Raw genomic sequence first — 19772 nt, 5'->3', positions numbered from 1 at the left:
AGCCAGAACAGGAATCTTCCAATATGTTGTCTACAGGCTTAGGAACCAAGAAAGCCAGTGGTATAATCCTGTCTGCGGGCAAAATCTTGAGAATAGGGGGCAAGGTTGTAAGTTGTGGTCTGAGTTAGGTAGCCGTGGGTAGAGAGCATTCAAAGTCTGTCTTGGTTATTTTTCTTCTCATTGTTGAGACAAAATACCTGAGGCCCAAAGTTAGGGAAGGAAAGGTTTATTTCTTCAATTTTCGAGGTTCCAGCCCATATTCAGGTGGCTACAATTGGCAGGGTGTTATTTTGGGCCATGGAAAACAGCAAACAGGAAGTGGCGAGAGAGAAGACATGTCTTCTCCCCCCATTAAACTATGTTGGCTCCACGCCTGAGCAGGTGTAGTGCTCACACCACGAAATGGAGTGCTGGGCAAGGAACCAATCACACAGGCTTTATTCAGCTGTGTCCATGATATCATGAGATCTGGGGTGGGGGCACTGACATAAACCATGGCAAAGTCAAGGGGAGGAATGCAAATGCATGTGTGTGCTCAAGCAGAATGAATTCCCTTTGCTCTACTTTTCTTGTGGTTTCTCTGTGCATATTGATTTCTCTGCACTATGGAGAGCATTCTTTCAGTCTGGTAATTTGAATGAGATCTTCCAGGAAACTTTTCCTAAACATACTTAGAAATACTGTCTTTTCACCTATCAGGTCGTCAGGTAGACACATTAAATCATGCACCACACAAATCATAAAATACAATTCCAGACTAACTAGGATATTTGTTTCAAAATAAAGATCTTTATTTAAATGTCAGAAGAGACTAAGTTATTGGAAAAGACAATAAAAATAATTTCTTTTTTGTTTTAAAGGGGAAAAACAAAACAAAATAAAATACATGAAAAACAAGAAACCAAAGAGACAAACAACGATAATAAAAAACCCAGCACTAACAATATAGGCTTTGAAAATGAGGTGGTAGGAACTTAACAAAGGTTGTTATTTTGCACCGCTGTCTTCAAAATGTTACTCAGATTCCCAGATATACTCATGCAAAATTGATCTAATGCTATGAATGTTAACTGTTTTGTTCCTAGAACCAATAGAATAATACAATCATCTTAGTTAAGGGTTTATATAGAAATTGACATCATTTTTCTTTTCTCTTCCTTCTTTCCTCCTTTTCACTGTCCCAGTTATTTTTCCCCTTTGAGCAGTTTCTTATCCTTTCACAATATTTAGAGAAGATTTTGGATCTTATTCATTCTTTCAGTTTCTTACATCATGGAGACAGCATGGTATTTACATATATGAGTTGATTTATTTTACTAATAAGTATAATCTGAAGTCCTATCCATTCCCCTATAAAAGCCTCAATGTGATCCTTCTTTAGAGCTGGGTAGTACTCTATTACATAAAAATACCACATCCTTTTTATCCATTCTTCGGTTGATGAGCATTTGGGTTGTTTCCAAGATTTGGCTATTACAAATTGTGCTGCTATAAAATGGGTGCGCATATACCACTGTTATATGATGTTTTCAGTTCTTCTGGAAATATATCCAGAAGTGGGATAGCTGGAACAAATGGGACTTCCAATCCCAGCTTTGTGAGGAATCTCCACACTGATTTCCACAGTGGCTGTACCAGTCCACACTGCCACCAGCAGTGCAGAATTCTTTTCTCCACAGCCTCTCCAGCATTTGTTATTGGTTGTTTCTTAATCCTGGGCATTCTTTCTGGGTTGAGATGCAACCTCAGTGTTGTTTCAACTTGAATTTCTCCAATGACCAATGATTGAAAACATGTTTTCTTTTTTCTTTTACAGTAGATGAAACTCAGGACCTTGTACTTGCCAGGCAAACACTTATGTTGCTGAGCTAATCCCCAGCCTTAAACATTTTTTCACATAATTTAATTTTTTTAAAAAAGAGAAAAATCATACATGAGAAGATAATCAGCAGCTCAGCAGTGTGGCCATTTAGTGGATTCAAATCCTGCTGAGGTGATGGGTGGGTACTGGAATGGAAACAGGAGAGAATCAGCATTTGTCTGGACCCCACATCTGAAGAAATGCCCCTCAGCTGCAGCTAAGAGGTCAGTAGCTCTTTGTAGAATCTAGGAAACTCTATGTGGTGAGGTGTCAGGAATAAAATCCCTTCCAGGGAAGAAAAGTGCAGGAGGTAATGTGTTTGTGAGGCAAGACTTGGGGAGCATATTCCCACATTCCCCCATGGCTGGCTGGTGGTCTTCTCTGCTGACAAAGCACTGGTCAGGAGGAACAGTGTTCATTGCTGGGGCTAGGGAAGCACGGATCTAGAGCTGAAAGTGGCACACTGGTACATGGTAAGGAGATCTCTGTGAGGATGGCAAGGCTCTTTTATTTCCCTCCCCTTTCAAGTGTTTTCCTTCATTTAGGAGAGTTACTGAGTGTTTCATGAGGACGGACTGATGATTATGATGCTGAACATGAAAGGAGCATTTACAGTAGGTGTCTCAAGTCCTCAGTGCTTTACACCCATAAAACCTGGGAACTCACTCAACTAGTCAAATATTATGCAGGTGTCATCTCCAGTTCGGATTTCACGACTGGTTCCATCCCACATACCTCTTTATATTGGCCTCCTAACTTTACCAACATTGCAAAATAGGAGCCTGGGCCCATTTTTCCAGATGACTGTCCTGTAGTTTATTCTCACAGGAAATACATTGATTACAACTATGATATTATAATGCAAAGAGCTTAAGTGCATGTTATTTTTCCAGATTTTTTGCTGAAGTGATGCTGAGCCCAGCATTCTTTGCCATGGAGATGTTCCATCCTCAGATCTTGGGGGAAATATTCCTGCCAGAGTGCAAACTGGCAAGACATGTGTGAAATGTACCTATGATGGGGAGAGAGGTGGAGCCTAGCTGGAGGAAGTGAATGATTGGGGATGCATCTTTGCAAGATGGATTTTGTCCCCAGCTTCTTTCTTTTTTTTTTTCATCTTATTTTGAAGGTAGTTAATTATAACAAAACAAGAGAGAACAAAACCAATCAAGACAATGCAGTGAAATTAGTACAGAACTTCAGAGCAGGATACCAGGTTAGCAAGAACAGCTCCCATAGCAAATCTTGTTATCTTCACAATAGTTGTCCATTCAGTCAGGTATAGTAAAACCAAACCATGGAAAGAACACAATGAAAGCAATCAAAGCAGAATATTGACTAGAGCAAAACAATTAATCAGAACAAAGCAAAAGAGTGAAAACAATACTGGCCTTCAAAGCCACGACAGCAGATTCCCCACATTTGCTATATTGCATAATATCATCCTTCCAAGAGATGCTCAGACCTCTGGCCCCAGGTTAGCATAATCAACCTAATCAGCAGTACAAGCATTTAGTTGGTTTATGTACCTTTGTTGCTATCAACTCACGCTGTCATCAAAACTATCCACTTGCCAGCAGGGAGTGGGGGGTGTACAACAGACTTTTGGTTCTCAGCATGCTCACTGGAGACACTGACTTAGTCTCCCCTTGGCACAGCTGCAGCTTGTGCTGCTTCCCAGGAAGGCACTGTGGTCTCTTGATGTACTGCAGTGCTGTCTTTCAGTCTGGTCATTTGAATGAGAGTGTCTTCCAAGAACTCTCTTCCAAACACATTAGAAATGATGTTTTGTCACTTATCAGGCATTCAGGGAGACACATAAAATTATGTACCACATCAAGCATAAAACAAAATCCCAGACTAATTAAGGTGTTTGTTTCACAATGAATGTCATTATTTGACTGTCAGAGGATAATGTTGAAAGACAGACTAAAACAATTGAATTCTTTATACAATCAGACAACATTCAAAAGAATCAATGAGCAGGGTAGGATCAGCAGCAGGGCCCTGTGGCTCAGCCTGGTGGCCTTTGAAGTGGGTGGAGTTGCAGCCCCAGTGGTGGGTGGTGCTGGGATGGAAACAGGAGAGAATCAGCCTTTGTCAGGACCCCACATCTGAGGAGATGCCCCCTCAGCTCCAGCTACCTCAGCCCACCCAGCCATGCAGACAGCTTCTACCCCTGTGCTATATGGCAGCCACTGTGACAGGTCCTGAGCTGGGTAAAGAAAGAGAAGGAAGTCCTTGGGGTTAGTGACATATTTAGGCAAGCAGCCAGGGTCACAATGTAACCCATCCTAACTGGTGACAGAAGAGGAAGTGGTCCCTGATCAGAGTGGTAGGGAATGGTCTCAGGAGCTGACCTGTGAGGTGGTTTTGAAAGAGAAAGAGGCCAGGTGAGGTGAGAGAAGAATGATGCCAAGGGAAGCCTGGCGTGAGAATGGTGTCCTCAGTGTAGACGTCAGCAAGAAACCCATGGTGAATGCATCAAAGCTATGTGCAGTGCGCAGGCGACGTTAGGAGATGAGAAGGGAAAAGATGGGAAGAATACACATGGCACCATTTCCCAGGGAGAAATCATTCCTGATCATTCTAGATGAAAAGTTTACACACACACAGGCACACACACACAGGAACACACGCAGACACACATAGGCACAAGGGAGCATCTTATCTGAAGGGAGCAACCCCTTCCTCCTCTTCTTCCCAGTTACCTGTGGTCTGGAGATTTTCCTCTGAAGGCTCCAGGTATTCCTTTAACCAACTTCCACAGTCGTACAGTGATGTCCTGTATAACAACTCACTCAGCTCCACATTCTTCAACTTCTTCATGCACCTGGATCCAGTAAGGAGGTCTTCCCATGTTTTATTGTTTGAGTGAAAATGGAGAAAAACTTTTCCATTGCATCCAAAGTCCCAGAACCCGACGATGTTTCCATCAGCTTTCTGAAGACAGGTCATCCTGGCCATGAAGAAATGGGGATCTGCCCCAGGGAAAGAGATTAATCTCCCTTCTTGAGAAATCCTTGGCCCCCACCCAATGCCCACCTCATGTGATCTACTAATCTACCCGTGTTCTTCCTCCACATCCAACCTTGATGAGAACAACATTCAGTTGTTTTCTTTACCCCAGGAATATGGTAAATATCCCCAAAGCCCTAGCACCTCTCTCATTGTCTTGGAGTATTCCAACTTACCTGTGGATGCACAGTCCTCTAGTTTAATGTCCCACACTTGCTGTTTGAACTCTGTGGCCACATCCTGCAGTGTTTCTAACTGGTAATTCCAGGACTTGGTACTATTTAGCTTCCCTCCAAGGACACCCATTGATATGGCCTTGGCACCAACATAGTCATAGGAAAGAAAGATCTTCTGATCCAGCTGACCTTGGATTTTGCACTCTTGCTGTCCAGGCAGGGGCTTAGGATTGATGATGAATTCATAGAAAAGAGAGTGAGTGCCTGTTAGGGAAAAGCATAAGGAAAGATTAGAGGTGAGCAAGGAATGCACCCATCTGTCATCTAATAATATCTGTGAGGGGAAGAGAGTCTCTCTGAAGGGCTGAGCTGGCAGAAGGACCACTGCTCCTTCCCACACTGTGCTGTCCTCCACCAATAGAAAGCTGGCATTGTTTCCTTGCTTGAGGAGGAAAGGACATTCCCTGGTGGCAGCTGCATGTCCCAGAAGAAGGTTTGCATTCCCTGTGCCCATGGGACTGATACTCCCATTCATGACCACTTGACCTGGTTGGAAGAAAGACCAGGATGGCAGAGGGGCTTCAGAAGCAACCCAGGTGGGCTTCAGGGAGATGGGGATTACGTGGAGCTGATCTGAATTTTGGGGTGAGAGTGGGAGTCAGGAGTGACACAGAGCTTCAGTTTATGATTATGGTTCATGGGGTTTCCATTGACTGGTGGGAGGGGGCATCATTGTGGTAGGAGAGTGGGTTCTCTTAGCTTGGGAAGATGTAACCTATGTTGCATGACACAGAAACAATAAAACATGTTATGTACTATCAGCTATTCCCCATGCTGAATGTAATAAAAATAAAAATTAGAAAAAGAAAACTAGAACATCCAGGAAATGCATCAGAGGAAAGATCAGTAAGCTCAGAGTGAATGTAACATGAACACCAGAAAAATGTCCTGTGCACTCTTCTTCATAGGAAGTGAGGAGGACTCTTGTATGTCAAGTAGACAAAAAATGGTGAGTGAACAACAACAACAACAACAACAACAAAAAAACCAAACCAACATCAGCATAGTGAGACAGAGATGACTACAAGAGAGAGTAAAAAATTAGTATAAGTGATTTATCAGTAAGATAAACCCAGGAAGTGGTCAAGTCTGGTTCGAGTTCACTGGCTTGCCCTCTGTTGCTTCACACTAAGGTGGGGCTCAGAGAGAGCTGTGTGGCCTGCAAAGCTGAAAAGACTTGAGAGAAAAGTGGTGGATTCCTGTCTAATTAATAACCCTCTTCCAGTGCTCTCCTCCCAAAAGGAAGGCCAGGGGTCTGGGCTCAAAGGCAGAAGTCTGGGGCTGGGGATTTAGCTCAGAGGCATAAGCACTTGCCTTGCAAGCATGTGGTCCTGAGTTTAGATCCCCAGTACCTATAAAAAGAGGGGGAAAAAAAAAAAGAAGTCTCTAGATGCCCCTGCCTACACCCGTGCCAGTGTCCTCCTAAAGGCTGGACATTGAGCACAGATGCAGGGCTGGCTGGGGCATGGCTGTTGGGGGACTAAGCCATGTAAAGAATCTGCTTTAGCCCTGTAAACACCTAGCTCCAAGACAATCTTTATACCCAGTTGCTAGGACAATGGGGTGTCACATAACATTAAGTTGCTAAATGTGTAAATAAAGTCTCCTACCCTGAGGGGGCAGTTCCTTTCCTCCTATCCAGAGTTAGGGCTCCACCTGACCTCAGCCTTCCTCTCTGTATTTTGTAGTCCCCTTTGGCCTTCCCTAGGGAAACCACAAGAGCTGCTCTGGTCTCAACACTTTAGATCCTGTCTGGGAGAAGGGATGTGTTGCTGGACTGTGTCCTCAGGCAGAGGGAGACCTGAGGTACCTGGAGCCTGGGCACGGTGGGCAGGGGTCACTGGGGCAGTGGGTGACTCAGGAGGGAAGTGGGTGGTGGACTGGGCTGGTGATTCCGTGGGGCGCCTGGCCTGTGATCTGCTGGCAAAGATTGTGGAAAACTATGGATGGAGAGAGTCTGTCACAGACAGGAGGTGGCCTGGGCTCCCTGAAGCCTTCTGGGTTAGCTTCCCATCCCGGAATAGAGGCTGCACTTTCCAGGAGTTTAGGTCTCTTGCTAGTGGCCCGCGGGTCACCCCACCGACAGCCTCCTCTTAGGCTTTGCCCTGCAACCCCTCCATCCCCTGCTTCTGTGATTTCCACCCCTCCTGCGGCCCCGGAGTGTGGTGGGGAGCCAGGCTGAAGTGACCTGGTCCCGGAAAGGAGCCCAGCAGGGACGCGGGGCAGCGCGCGGGGACTCACCAGCACTGGCCACAGGGAGAGGTTCTGCCAGCTGCAGCAGCAAGACCAGGACCGCGAGGAAGAAGCAGAGGATCGCGGCCGGGTTCCCGCGTCCTGTGGGCACTGGGAAGGCAGAGGGGTCGCGAGGTGGAGCCCTCAAAGCGGCGCTGGCACCTCCGGGGCCACCTGCGGATACTCCGCCCGGGCCTCCCGGAAGGTGATGTTGCAGAGCACCCGGGGACCCCGGGGTTGGGGACTCCGGGCTTCCGCGGGTCCTCTCCGCCGGCTCCCCCAGCGCCGCACGGTTCCGCGTGTTCCTGGGCGCGGACCTGAAGGTCGGCGCGGTCGCCCACGTCCAGCGGCTCGGTGGCGGCGGAGGGGAGCACCAGCCCGCCGCCCTCTCCCCGCCGCCCTCTCCCCGCTCCCCTGCTGTACCTCGGGCCAGTTTCCATGCTGCTCCTGCAAGCGCCTCAAACACCATCCTTCTGCGCGCCACGAGACCGCGGGAGCAGCTGATGTAAGAGCTTCCCCGGAATCCCGCTCGCCGCTGCGCTCAACTCTAAGTGGGCGGAACAGGAAAGTTGTGCTCCCTGGCTGTTTTAAAAGCCCTGGGATTCAGCGCGGGACGGGTTTAGATTTGTGCGGCCGGGTGTAGTTACTTGCCAAGAATTTCAGGGGCTGTTTTTGTTTTGTTTTGTTTTGTTTTGTTTTTGTCTTTTAACCTTTTATGGGTACCGGAATCTAACCCAGGACTGCCTGCTTGCAAAGCAGGCTCTTATGCCACTGAGCTAAATCCCCAGCCCCTGGCTGGTTTTGATGTCTGCAGCTGGAATTCTTGGAAATTCTCCTGCCTAGGCCTCCGGAATGCTGGCATTATAGGCACAGGGCACCATACATGCCAGGCATTTGGTTTTTAGTTTGTCTTGTGAGACAACCAGTTGTTGTCTTTGATATGAACATCAATATACTGAACAAGTCCTAATTTTTCTGTTTAATTTACCACTGCCCTATTTGAATAAGAGTCTGGCTGCAGTTTTTAAACAGTTATGTGCTTTTTATGCATTTCAAAGTTACACTCATGAAATGAAAAAATAAATAACTGATAACTGTAGGTGCTGAACATCACTTTCTGCTCAGCATAAATGACTCATCAGACTTGTGTAACAAGACAAGCTTCGTGCCTTTTGTTCCAGTTGTCTTGGGCCCTTCTGTTTTAGTGCCTTCAGGGTTGGGCACTTCCTGTTTTTTTGTGGAAGGCCTAAGTATTTGTCACCCCACAGAGAGTCTCCTTAGAAGCCATGGTGTTAAAAAAAAAAAAAAAAAAAAGAAGCCATGGTGTTTGAAGAGTCCTAAGCTTTCCTGTCAACAAACAATGATATTTCCACTAGAAAAAAGCACAGAAAACAATTTCTCAGTTATAAAATCCTTGGCTCCAGCAGGAAATGCCAGTTGTGGGGGCTTCTAATAATGTCCACTTTCTGTTTTCTGTTTCTTTTGGACATTGGCTTATGATCTTCAGCTGCAGTTGGTTGAGGAAGCATGCAGAGGGTGTCTGCACACTGGAGACTGAAGATTTCAGTCCAAAGTCTGGAGATCCCTGCAGTGTCCTGTGAGAGTCTGTAGCAGGAGGCCGATGAGTCTGCAAGGGGATGCTGAAGGGTCTCTGCTGGAAGGTGAAGGAGCTGAGGTAGGGGCTGAAGAGTCTGTGCTGGAGTCAGGACCTGACATCCATGCTGAAGGCAGAGCCTGGAGCTCCTGGGAGAGCAGAAGCAAGTCCGTCCTGCTGTTAGACCGGTGTCGCAAAGAAGACTCCAAGGGCCTCGCTCTCATGTAAAAAAGAAAGGGGTTTTTATTATTCCGTGTACACGGGGTCCTCCAAACAGGTGGAAACGGAGAACCCCTTACTGGAGCAGGGCTGTGCCTTTTAAGGCCTAAAACAGCAAAGCAAGCAAGCATTGTTACAGAAGCCAATCATAGCGGTTAGAGCAGAGCTGATGGTGAGCTGTCCTTAAGGGATTGGGTTTTTTAGTGTCTCCCTAGAAGGGGTGGCATTTCTTAGGAATGGGCGTTTGTCTCATGACTGAGAGATCTGCCTTAGGTTAAGGCTGTTTGTCTTAACTGTTTAAGAACACTGGTTCCTGTGGGGGTGGAGCTGCACATACTTTAGCACCACAACTGTTCTATTTGTAGAGGGCAACAATGGTTAGCATATCAATTAGGTAAGATTTTACAATTCTTTACAGAAGAGAGCATTGATTAACATATCAATCTTTTATCCAGGGGAAAAGGAAGACACACATTTACAGTTACAGGTATTACTGTGATACAATACCAAGTTACAGGTATTACTATGATATAAACGAAGCTATTTTTGTGAAGAATGTACAATCTAATACAATCTGATGTAATTAACACAATTTGTGATGGGGCTTCTGGATAGGGAAGACCCAGGATGTCAGGAGCTATTACCTCAGGCCTTTGTTTTATGGCCTTTAGGAAGTTAAAACTTAACCTAGTTGGATTTGAAGGGAGAAGGGGAGGGGAAGCAGCAGATGGAATGAGCTTTCTTGGTCTCTTCATTCCCCCCTTTTTTTGTGGATGACCTCTAATCTTAGAGGTTTGTTGTAGCTAGGGGTTCATATTGGTGACGTATGACCATTACTTTGACCTGAGAGACTTGTCCCCTTATGAATTGGGTAATCCAGTTAATGAGGCAAGGGGCAATGGCTAGGATGAGGATTAAGGTCACTAATGGTCCTATCAAGGGAAGGAGATAGGGGAGAATTCCGTTTTACATTTTTTAAAGGGGGCTCCCATACAAAGATCTTTAACATTTGTTTTTTTTGTTTATAGGGGGACCAAAGCCGCCGTGCAAGGTCGGCATCAATGTTATTAAAATCAAAACAAGCAAGCTAAAACAGTTTATGACCAGCATAATCTAACTATGTTTTAGTCAATTTTTAACTTTAAGGGTTACCAGTCTGTTGTGTAGTCCACTGAGTATGTCCCTCGTTGTCTGCTGTTTCCAGTGGCTTTACATGAGTATAGTGAATCTGCGCAGTTTTTTCTGCTACCTTGATGGCAGTGGGGGTACTGAGCACCACGGTGAAAAGTCCTTTTCAGCAGAGTTTAAGGGAGTCACGGTGGTGACATCGAACCAAGACTGGAGTCCTTGGGGCCTTGAGAGGCGTCTCTGAAGGCGGGTCCAGGTGTTTTTGTCTAAACAGCTGGTGGATCCAGGCCAACACAGGTTGGAGTGTCTGTAGGGACTTAAGATCTTGATTAGTAGTTTTAGCTAATTTGTTTTTTGACAATCTTGGAACCAATGGCGGGGGCCTCCCAAACATGGCTTTAAAGGGGGAAATTTTTAGAAACATATGGGGTATATCTAGCTCTTAACAGTGTAAAGGGAAGAAGGCTCATCCAATTATCGCCAGTTTTTGAAAACAGCTTAGCTAAAATGTCCTTGAGACTTTGGTTTATACGTTTTACTTGCCCTGAGCTTTGTGGCTGATAGGCACAGTGGAGTTTTAATTAATCTTTAATGCCTGGGCTAACTTTTGGGTGACTCGGGCTGTGAAAGCCAGGCCATTATCGGACCCCATTGATAGTGGGAGGCCAAATCAAGGTATGATCTTATGCAATAGCCTTTTAATTACCACTAAGGCTGACTCAGACTTAGTAGGGAAAGCCTCTACCCAGCCAGTAAAAGTGTTTATTAATACCAAGAGATAGCGGTGTCCCTGTAAATTAAGTTTTACCATGTCTATAAAGTCTATTTTTTAATGTTTTCCTGGAACAATTTTTTGATGTCGGGTGGTCTCCAGCACAGAGCTCTTGGTGAGTTGACTAACAAGCACTGTGGGCATCTAGAGCTCGAAGAGGTGGTCAGTTTGTAGAGTTTTGGAATAAAATACTGAGTTCTGGACAAATCCACAAGTTTAGTTTTTTTCTAAACGAGTAGTCTGGCGAGCCCAGTATAACAGCTCCTGCCCTAGTGTCTCCAGTAACCGTACTTGTATATCAGGTAACTGGTATTAGCCCCTTGGGGTGGGAGACTTTATTTTAAGTTGAGATGTCAACTGTAGGTCTTTCTTTGTGTAGACTGGTTCTGACAAGGTCAGAGGACTAGTATCAGAGCAGTTACTTTCTTGGTTGACCCCTCTGATGTGGTTGCTATTTTTTAAGTGGCTTGATCTGCCAAACTGTTTCCTAAGGTGACAGTGTCATCTCCGGTTGGGTGAGCCTTGTAAGGAATAGCAACCCATTGAGGCAGCCAGACAGCTGCCAGCAAATCTAGAATCTGTGGAGCATTTTTAGATGGCTTTTACATATATGTACAGTAGCAAAGGGATATCTTTAGTAAAAAAATGTTTACCCTCTTTTCCGTGGCTAGTTTTAGCCTCTCAGTCAAAGCAACAAGCTCTGCCTTTTGGGCAGAAGTGCCAGGCTCTACCCGCTTAACCCAGAGTACCTCCTTTTTGGTGGTCACTGCTGCCCCGGCCACTCGTTTGCCGTTTTGGATGAAGCTGCTTCCATCGAACTGTTGTCGGCATTTCTCAAAAGCTGGTCAGTAAGATCAGCCTGTAGGTTCTGCTGCAGTTCGAGGATGTCAGCACACTCATGGAGAGAGGTGTCCTTTGTTTCTCCGGGTCATCATCAGGCATAAGGGTGGCTGGGTTTAAAGCTGAAGAAGTTTTGAATATCATTGACTCTGGGTCTAGAAGCAGGGCTTGACAGTAGAATTCTGGCATTTGAGAGCCTTTTTTAGGAGGGGTTTTGAAAAGAGTGTCTAAACTGTGAGAGGTTACCACAGAAATCACTTGCCCAAAGCGAGTTTCTTTGTCTCCTTAAGTAGCATTGTCACAGTAGCTAGTATTTTTAGGCAGGGGGCCATCCTCCTGTTACTGGATCAAGTCTTTTGGAGAGGTAGGCTATAGGCCTCTTTCAAGGGCCAATGTCCTGAGTTAGGACTCCTTTGGCAATGTCCCTGAGTTTATCTATGAACAAGATGAAAGGCTTGGTAACGTCAGGGAGTCCCAGGGCTGGGGCCTCTGTCAAGGTCCGCTTGAGCTGCTGGAAGGCCTGTTCACATTTATCAGTCCAGTTTAGCGAATTTTGAGTTTCTCCCTTATGGGAGTCATATAGAGGCAAGCTTTTTAGTAAAATTTAGCCTACAGTATCCAATTGCCCCCAGAAACTCTCGTCTGTTTTTTTAAAGTTTTTTTCTCATAGAGCAATTTTAACACCTTGGCTATCTTTTTGTAAATTTTTTAGTTCTCAAAGACCTTTTTGTGCTATCTCTATTAACTGGCTGAGGGGCATTTTCTTAAACCTCTCAAACCTTTGTAATTTTTGTCTAACATGTGGGGCCGACTGAGTTACAAAGAGAACAACTGGCGATACTGGGAAACCTCCTTACCTCTGGATGTCCAGTCAGGGTGGCACAAAAGGAGAACATGGTTTTGGCATTCTGGATCAGAGAGCCGGCTTTATCTGGATGGCACACTGTTTTTTGTCCAAGGGTGTCACGTGGCAGGCCATCATTTTACTAAAATTATATTTTTAACAAAAAGGGCTTTTTCACAGGTAACAAAATTGTGCTGCATAATCTCCCAGATGTTCACAGTACATGTAAGAACTTGTATCTTATTTCTAGTATAATCTCATTTTAATGGAAACATTTTGTAGCAAAGTACAATCTTATGTATACTTCTACCAAAACTGATCTAATACTGTCAAATTTTGAACACATTTACTTCTTGTCAAACCTGTTATTTGTAGTACTATAAACCAAGACAAATAAAATTTACATCCTCTTGAGCCTTCTACAACTTACAATAATACCTCTCAAACTAAGCTTTAATCTTTTTTTACATTCTGGCATAGCCAGACACCTTTACTTGAAGACCACTATCTTTGTCCCTCTTTTTACTATTACCAGTCAATTACTTTTTTTCTCACTTCTCAGACAACATGAAACTCTCAACAAAACCCTTGAAGTCACCTTTTAGTAGTCCAAAATATACTTATTTTATGTCTTTTTACCACATAAAAATGCTGTATTTTAAAAACAAAACTGTAACCTTTTAACTGGCTCAAATATAGTACGACCTGGTTTTTATTTGGTAAAGTTGATATGATTTTTAATAACCATAGATATACATATATATGTGCACATGTTTACATTTTTACCAGAGAGAAAAAATACTCCTTTTAAAAGGCATGTTGAGGTTGCAAGCAATCAATTGAAGTCTTACATATTAAACAAAGCGCCACAACATTAAAGACACAAACAAAGGGAGCTTCTTGCATAGTTTGGTCAGCTAAAGGAAATAATTTTTTTTATCATGAACCTTGATTTTAATAAGCCATATGGATCCTACAACAGAAATGGGCAACAAGCCCCTAAGTTAGTAACAAGTTTAAACAGGCAACCAAGGAGAGGGCGGAGGAAGGAAGGGTTTTACCCATGGTGGGGGCTCCTCCCTGAGGTCCTGTCATACCAAGATGTAAGCGACCCGGTCGGGGTGGCCCTCTCGTCCAGGGCGGAAGATGATGTTTTTAACTGCTAAGATGAGGGGATGGTGGAAAGTCCCCTCCGGTGGCCAATCCACGGAGAATGTGGGCCACTCAGATGAGCAGAAAGTCTGCCATTTACTTTTTTCAACCTGTAAGGAGAGATTGTGAGCCCTCTCTCGAACCAATGGTCGAGGGTGAGGGACAATGGGGATGATGTCATTTGTCCCATGGTGTTCTGAAGACAAAGAGTGGTTAGCGTACGCGCGACACAACAAATAACTGATCACAACAGTCACAACACACAGGACAAACAGGCCAGCCACCTCACTCTCATGCATTAGTTTCACACCAAACGAGTCACCTTAGGGGGTGCCTCCAGATTGGCCCAGACGGACCACAGATTGGGAATGAAATTCCCCAGATTGGCCCAGACGGACCACAGATTGGGAATGAAATTCCCCAGATTGGCCCAGAAGGACCACAGATTGGGAATGAAATTCCCCAGATTGGCCCAGAAGGACCACAGATTGGGAATGAAATTCCCCAAACCGATAGGAAAATCCTATCGCAGACGGTGAGTCACGGAAAACCATGTGGGGCGTCCCCCGATCACCCAAGAACAGAATTTGCCCCTGAAGTAGAGCTGGAGTTCGGCCTCGGGCGAAAGGAAACGGCGGATCGATCCAAAATGAAAGTAAACAAAAATCGGCCGTACTACTTATCCCAGAGAGGTGCCGTTGGGGTCTCCCTCTGCGAGGAGGTCTGATCTCAGTTTGATCTCGCTGGGGCCTCCAAAATGTTAGACCGGTGTCGCAAGGAAGACTCCAAGGGCCTCGCTCTCATGTAAAAAAGAAAGGGGTTTTTATTATTCCATGTACACGGGGTCCTCCAAACAGGTGGAAACGGAGAACCCCTTACTGGAGCAGGGCTGTGCCTTTTAAGGCCTAAAACAGCAAAGCAAGCAAGCGTTGTTACAGAAGCCAATCATAGCGGTTAGAGCAGAGCTGATGGTGAGCTGTCCTTAAGGGATTGGGTTTTTTAGTGTCTCCCTAGAAGGGGTGGCATTTCTTAGGAATGGGCGTTTGTCTCATGACTGAGAGATCTGCCTTAGGTTAAGGCTGTTTGTCTTAACTGTTTAAGAACACTGGTTCCTGTGGGGGTGGAGCTGCACATACTTTAGCACCACAACCGTTCTATTTGTAGAGGGCAACAATGGTTAGCATATCAATTAGGTAAGATTTTACAATTCTTTACAGAAGAGAGCATTGATTAACATATCAATCTTTTATCCAGGGGAAAAGGAAGACACACATTTACAGTTACAGGTATTACTGTGATACAATACCAAGTTACAGGTATTACTATGATATAAACGAAGCTATTTTTGTAAAGAATGTACAATCTAATACAATCTGATGTAATTAACACAATTTGTGATGGGACTTCTGGATAGGGAAGACCCAGGATGTCAGGAGCTATTACCTCAGGCCTTTGTTTTATGGCCTTTAGGAAGTTAAAACTTAACCTAGTTGGATTTGAAGGGAGAAGGGGAGGGGAAGCAGCAGATGGAACGAGCTTTCTTGGTCTCTTCACTGCCTCATTTCCACTTTATACCATGCATGTGACAAGCTGCCCAGGGCAGGTCCTTTACACCTTAGGGTGTAGAATTGCTGAGCTGATTTAGTTAAGCTTCTGAAGTTCTCGAATTGGCACAATCAACCATTACAGAGGGGTTTTTGCTAGTTTCTTTTCCTCTTTTCTTCTCTCTCTTTTAATTTGCTCCCGTATTATTATTTTTTCTAGTTTGTTTACTCTCAGATTTTCCTTTTCCCCTTTTTTCTTTTTGGTTGTTTTTTGATCCCCTTATCTAATACTTCTAATTCTCTTTTACTCTTTAAGAGATCCCTTGTTTCTCTTTTATCATCTCCTTCTCGTCTTCCTTCATGGACTGATAAGGCCCACAACCTCTGAAAGGGATGGATGGTGAGCAGCTTGAATAAGTGCTAGGATTGTAAGGCTTCAGGAAGGTCAAAGCTCTGTAACAGAATTTGTTATCCCCTGGGGTTGAGATAAGGAACTTTTCCAGGTTTTCAAACAAAGGAAGGGGATTCTGAGGCAAGTGGGGTAACTGAGCAGGACCTTGGGAGTCAGTTCAAAGATTTCTCCATGTAGTAAATTTTTCCAGTTAAAAGAACTGCCTTATCACTAGGTTGCAGTTATGGCAGGAGTGATCTGGCTCAAGCTGTGGTCTTGACAATTGCAGTCAGAGCCAAGTGTCCTCAGTTGTGGCCTTGTCTTGTCCTTTGAGGTGTCACAGCATCATAGGCCACTGTAGGCCTCAGCAGGACCAGTGATTCATAGAGGTTCCCTTCCTATGAACCCCTGCCACTCTCCTAGCAAGGGGCCTAAGCCTGGGACTGAGTCTTACGTAAATATAGAAAGCAATTGATTAATTGTAAATCCTGCTCAAAGCCACTTCATAGTGGTCTCCATCATCTTCCATCTCTTAAGTTTCTAAAGTTTACTTTTTTTCATGTTACTGTTCCCTGTACCTCTATTTTTACTAGTGTAACAATTAAGCTTTGTGAATATATAGTTAACCATATACTATCACTGTTGAGTACTATTCTATTGCTAGAGGTGGTAAAGGTGTTCCATTTAGTCGGTGTTTATTGTCGATCAATATCTGGTTTGTTTTAGTGTCTCTCTCTCTCTCTCTCTCTCTCTCTCTCTCTCTCTTTTCTATGGCTATAGATGGTACAGTAGTGGATGTTTGGTTATGTTACTATCCAATTTTTACTTGACACTATTGTTATTTTGCTGATTTTATTACTATAAACAAGGAAGTTGCTCTCAATTAGTTTTCTTTTCCTTTTTTATTGTTCCCCTAACAAATATGTAGGGATCTTCTTTGCCTTTCTTATTAGCCCTTGCTTGAAGTCCAATTTGTCTGATAATAGAATGGTTACCTTTGCATTTTTCTGGATTGCTATTGTATAAAGTATTGTTTCTACCCTTTAACTTTCTGCCCTTGAACTTTTTTTGAATTAAATATGTATGATATATGCTGCATATTTTTGCATCTTGCTTCTTGATCCATTCCAACAATCTATTTCTTTTGATTTGTGAATTGAGACTGTTTACATTGATGTTTATTACTGATAGATATTGAATTATTTTTGTCATGGTATTTCCCTGTTGATGCTCCCTTTCTGTACCTTTTATTTGATTGCTTGCCTTGCCTGGTGCATTAATTGTATTGGGATTCATGGAATAGTTGTCTTCATTGTCTTTTTGCTCAGTATCTTTGAGGACTTTTTGGAATGCTGGTTTGGTGATTATGTATTTTTTCAGGTGTTCTTTATCATAAAAGTATCTAATTTCTTCATCAATTTTGAAAAAGAATCTTGTTGGGCAACTCAAACTGGGTTGGTGTTTGTTTTCTCTTAATACTTCACTCCAAGATCTGTTTCTTTTGAGAAAGTTAACCTGTGATTTTGATGGGTTTTCCTTTATAGGATTACTTGTTATCTTTAATAGCTTTGAATATTTAGTTCTTGTGTTGAATTTCTGGAATCTTGACTATTTTATGCCTTAGTGTGTTTTTTGTTCTTTTTCTGGTCATGGCCAATGAGTTCTATATGTTTTGCTTATCTGTCTGGAAATTATTTTCCATGCTTGGGAAGTTTTCTGCTATTACACCTCTTATCAGGTTTCTTATATGTCATTTGTGCTAACCTCTGGTTGTTCGCTGATTCCAGTTAATCATATATTAATCTCTTTGCATCATCTAGCAGCTGTTGGATTGAGTTTTTAGGTCTCTTGCTATTTTAAAGAACTCTTCCATCTGACCAACACTAGCCCCAACACTGTCTTCTAGGTCTGATATTCTATCTTCACATTAGTTGATTTTGGAGTTTTTAATCACCTGGATATTTGCTTGAATCTGTTTTATGGAATTCATTTCTTTCCTATGTTGGGCATTCATGTTTTCCATCACTTTCCTAAACTCTTCTATTTTTAAAAACTCTGTATGTCATCTAGATTCACTAAGCGTGTCCTTCATTGTGATTGTCATCTATTTAGTTATTGACAAAGATTTGTGTTTTGTTTTTTACTAGAGACTCATTTACCTGGTTTGCTGCTCCTGCTGCTATGATTTCACAAAGTTCATCTGAGTGGCTTTTGATTTCCTTTTCCTCGGTGCCCCTGGATATGCCTTGGGCAAGTGGGAAGCCTGGGGTTTCAGCGAGTTTCCATTTCATCTCATTATTTACTTTTTTGTTTATGTAATTTCTGTGTTGAGTTTTGTATCTTGCTTATGGTAAGTAGCTTTATTACTAGTATCAACATCTTTTTAGGAAATGACTGCTTTTCAGAAATGTCTTCTAGGTATGGGTGTCTTTGTATTTTAATTTTTAATGGAAAAAAACAAAATTTCATGGCAAAATAATAGGAGAATAACAATAGTTGATATATTGTGTATTGTTATCTTTAAAGTAGTTACTCAGAGTGTAAGATGTGGGCATAAAAAGTTCTCCAAACAATATTGGCACAAACTTTTCTTTTTACTAATGAATTATGAGGAACTAGTAACATAGCTATCTTGTATTTTTTTTCTTTTTCCTTCTGTCCTTTCCCGCACCCTAATTCCTTTATTCGATGGAACAATTGCTTCCCATTTTAAAATACTTCTTGTACATTTTGCACCTCACTTACTCTTTTAAGTTTCTTATAACAGGAAGGCAATACATTTAGAATCTGTGCTAAAATTCTGTCTCTTTGACTTACTAGGGATGAAAGGCTGCTGCCTCTGTGGTCTACCACTCCTTTCTTTGATATTGGACTCTGGTGTTATTTATGGTCCCTGGACAATCTAGGTATTTACACATAAGGAAAAGCAACTGATCACAACAGTTATGTAGCGTTGGCTCAAGTAGTACAATCTGTAATAACAATAGTTACCAGGTATCAGTCATAACAATTTTATCAAGCACAGTTTAGAAAAGGACAAACTGTGGTAACTAGTAATTTGGCACCTTTAACCACAGGTACAAGATTGATAGTTATATAAGTCAATCTAAAACAAGTCAGAAAATAATATGAAAAGTAGATGTCAACTCCATAGAGTGATTTTCCCCTACAGGGAGAAAATTTAAAGAGGATCAAAGGGAAAATTAGAATGATAAAAGAAAAGAAAAGAAAAGGGTTAGAAGCAAGACTGAAGGAGCAAGGAAGATTCCCCCAGGTTTGAGAAACTGAAGAAGACAAAAAGGAAAAACCAAATCAAGGACAAAACAAACAAAAAAATTAAAAGCAGTGTTCAGATTCATGAGAAAACAAAGCAATAGAAAAAAATGAATGACAACAAGAGCAACAATAACAAAACAAATTAAGGAAAAGAAATACAGATTTCAAAGCAAGTCCACTGGAGATCTACCTTATCTATCTAGCTTCTTACAAATAGTTGTCCCTAACTTCACCCACTTTCTATACTTATTGCATATTATAGAACTAATCAAATCATTACAGGATGATGGAGTCTTTTTAGGTCCTCAAGTTCCAAATTAGGGAAGACAATACCAACTACCATCGCATCTCTCATTCTCTTTGTGATAGCTGTCCCCATCTCTGCATATGCTGAAGTTGAGCTGAAGAGACCCTGATAATCATATTACAGAGCTTTTGTTCGGCCATAGAGCAGAATGGTTTGTAGGGTCATTTTTTTTTGAATGTCATTCTATATACTTTAATTCTATAACCTGAACAGCCATTTCGAAGATGACAATTTGTAACTTATCAACTGGCAATTTCTTACCTTTTGTTTGTCTGTAATTTAGAATTATTTCTACCCTTTTTTTTAAATTTCCATGTATTTTTTTTCGTTTCCTTTTCTTTAAATAAAAAAAAAAATC

At 42.8% G+C, this 19772-nt stretch overlaps 1 protein-coding gene across 3 annotated transcripts; it reads right to left on the bottom strand.

Annotated features, from left to right (window-relative positions):
• Nucleotides 1-786: 786 nt before the first annotated feature.
• On the bottom strand, nucleotides 787-7955 carry LOC101787270 (UL16-binding protein 1-like). 3 transcript variants are annotated; one of them, XM_063233012.1, is made up of 5 exons: nucleotides 7771-7955; nucleotides 7357-7458; nucleotides 5056-5319; nucleotides 4573-4842; nucleotides 787-3619 (listed from the first exon to the last, which is right to left on the bottom strand). In XM_063233012.1, the coding sequence occupies exons 1-5, from the start codon at nucleotides 7814-7816 to the stop codon at nucleotides 3483-3485; spliced, it is 819 nt and encodes a 272-aa protein (XP_063089082.1). In that variant the 5' UTR covers nucleotides 7817-7955; the 3' UTR covers nucleotides 787-3482. The 3 variants fall into 3 exon arrangements, with proteins under 3 accessions (XP_063089082.1, XP_013004279.1, XP_013004281.1); XM_013148825.3 differs by having other exon boundaries at nucleotides 787-3929; nucleotides 7771-7940; XM_013148827.3 differs by having other exon boundaries at nucleotides 787-3623; nucleotides 7771-7937.
• Between the last annotated feature and the right edge of the window lie 11817 nt (nucleotides 7956-19772).

This window comes from Cavia porcellus, unplaced genomic scaffold (assembly GCF_034190915.1).
Source record: "Cavia porcellus strain 051 isolate PalLab524CR breed Dunkin Hartley unplaced genomic scaffold, mCavPor4.1 scaffold_22, whole genome shotgun sequence".
In the NCBI taxonomy this organism is placed as follows: domain Eukaryota; kingdom Metazoa; phylum Chordata; class Mammalia; order Rodentia; family Caviidae; genus Cavia; species Cavia porcellus.
This window is presented reverse-complemented; position numbering and strand designations above follow the sequence as displayed.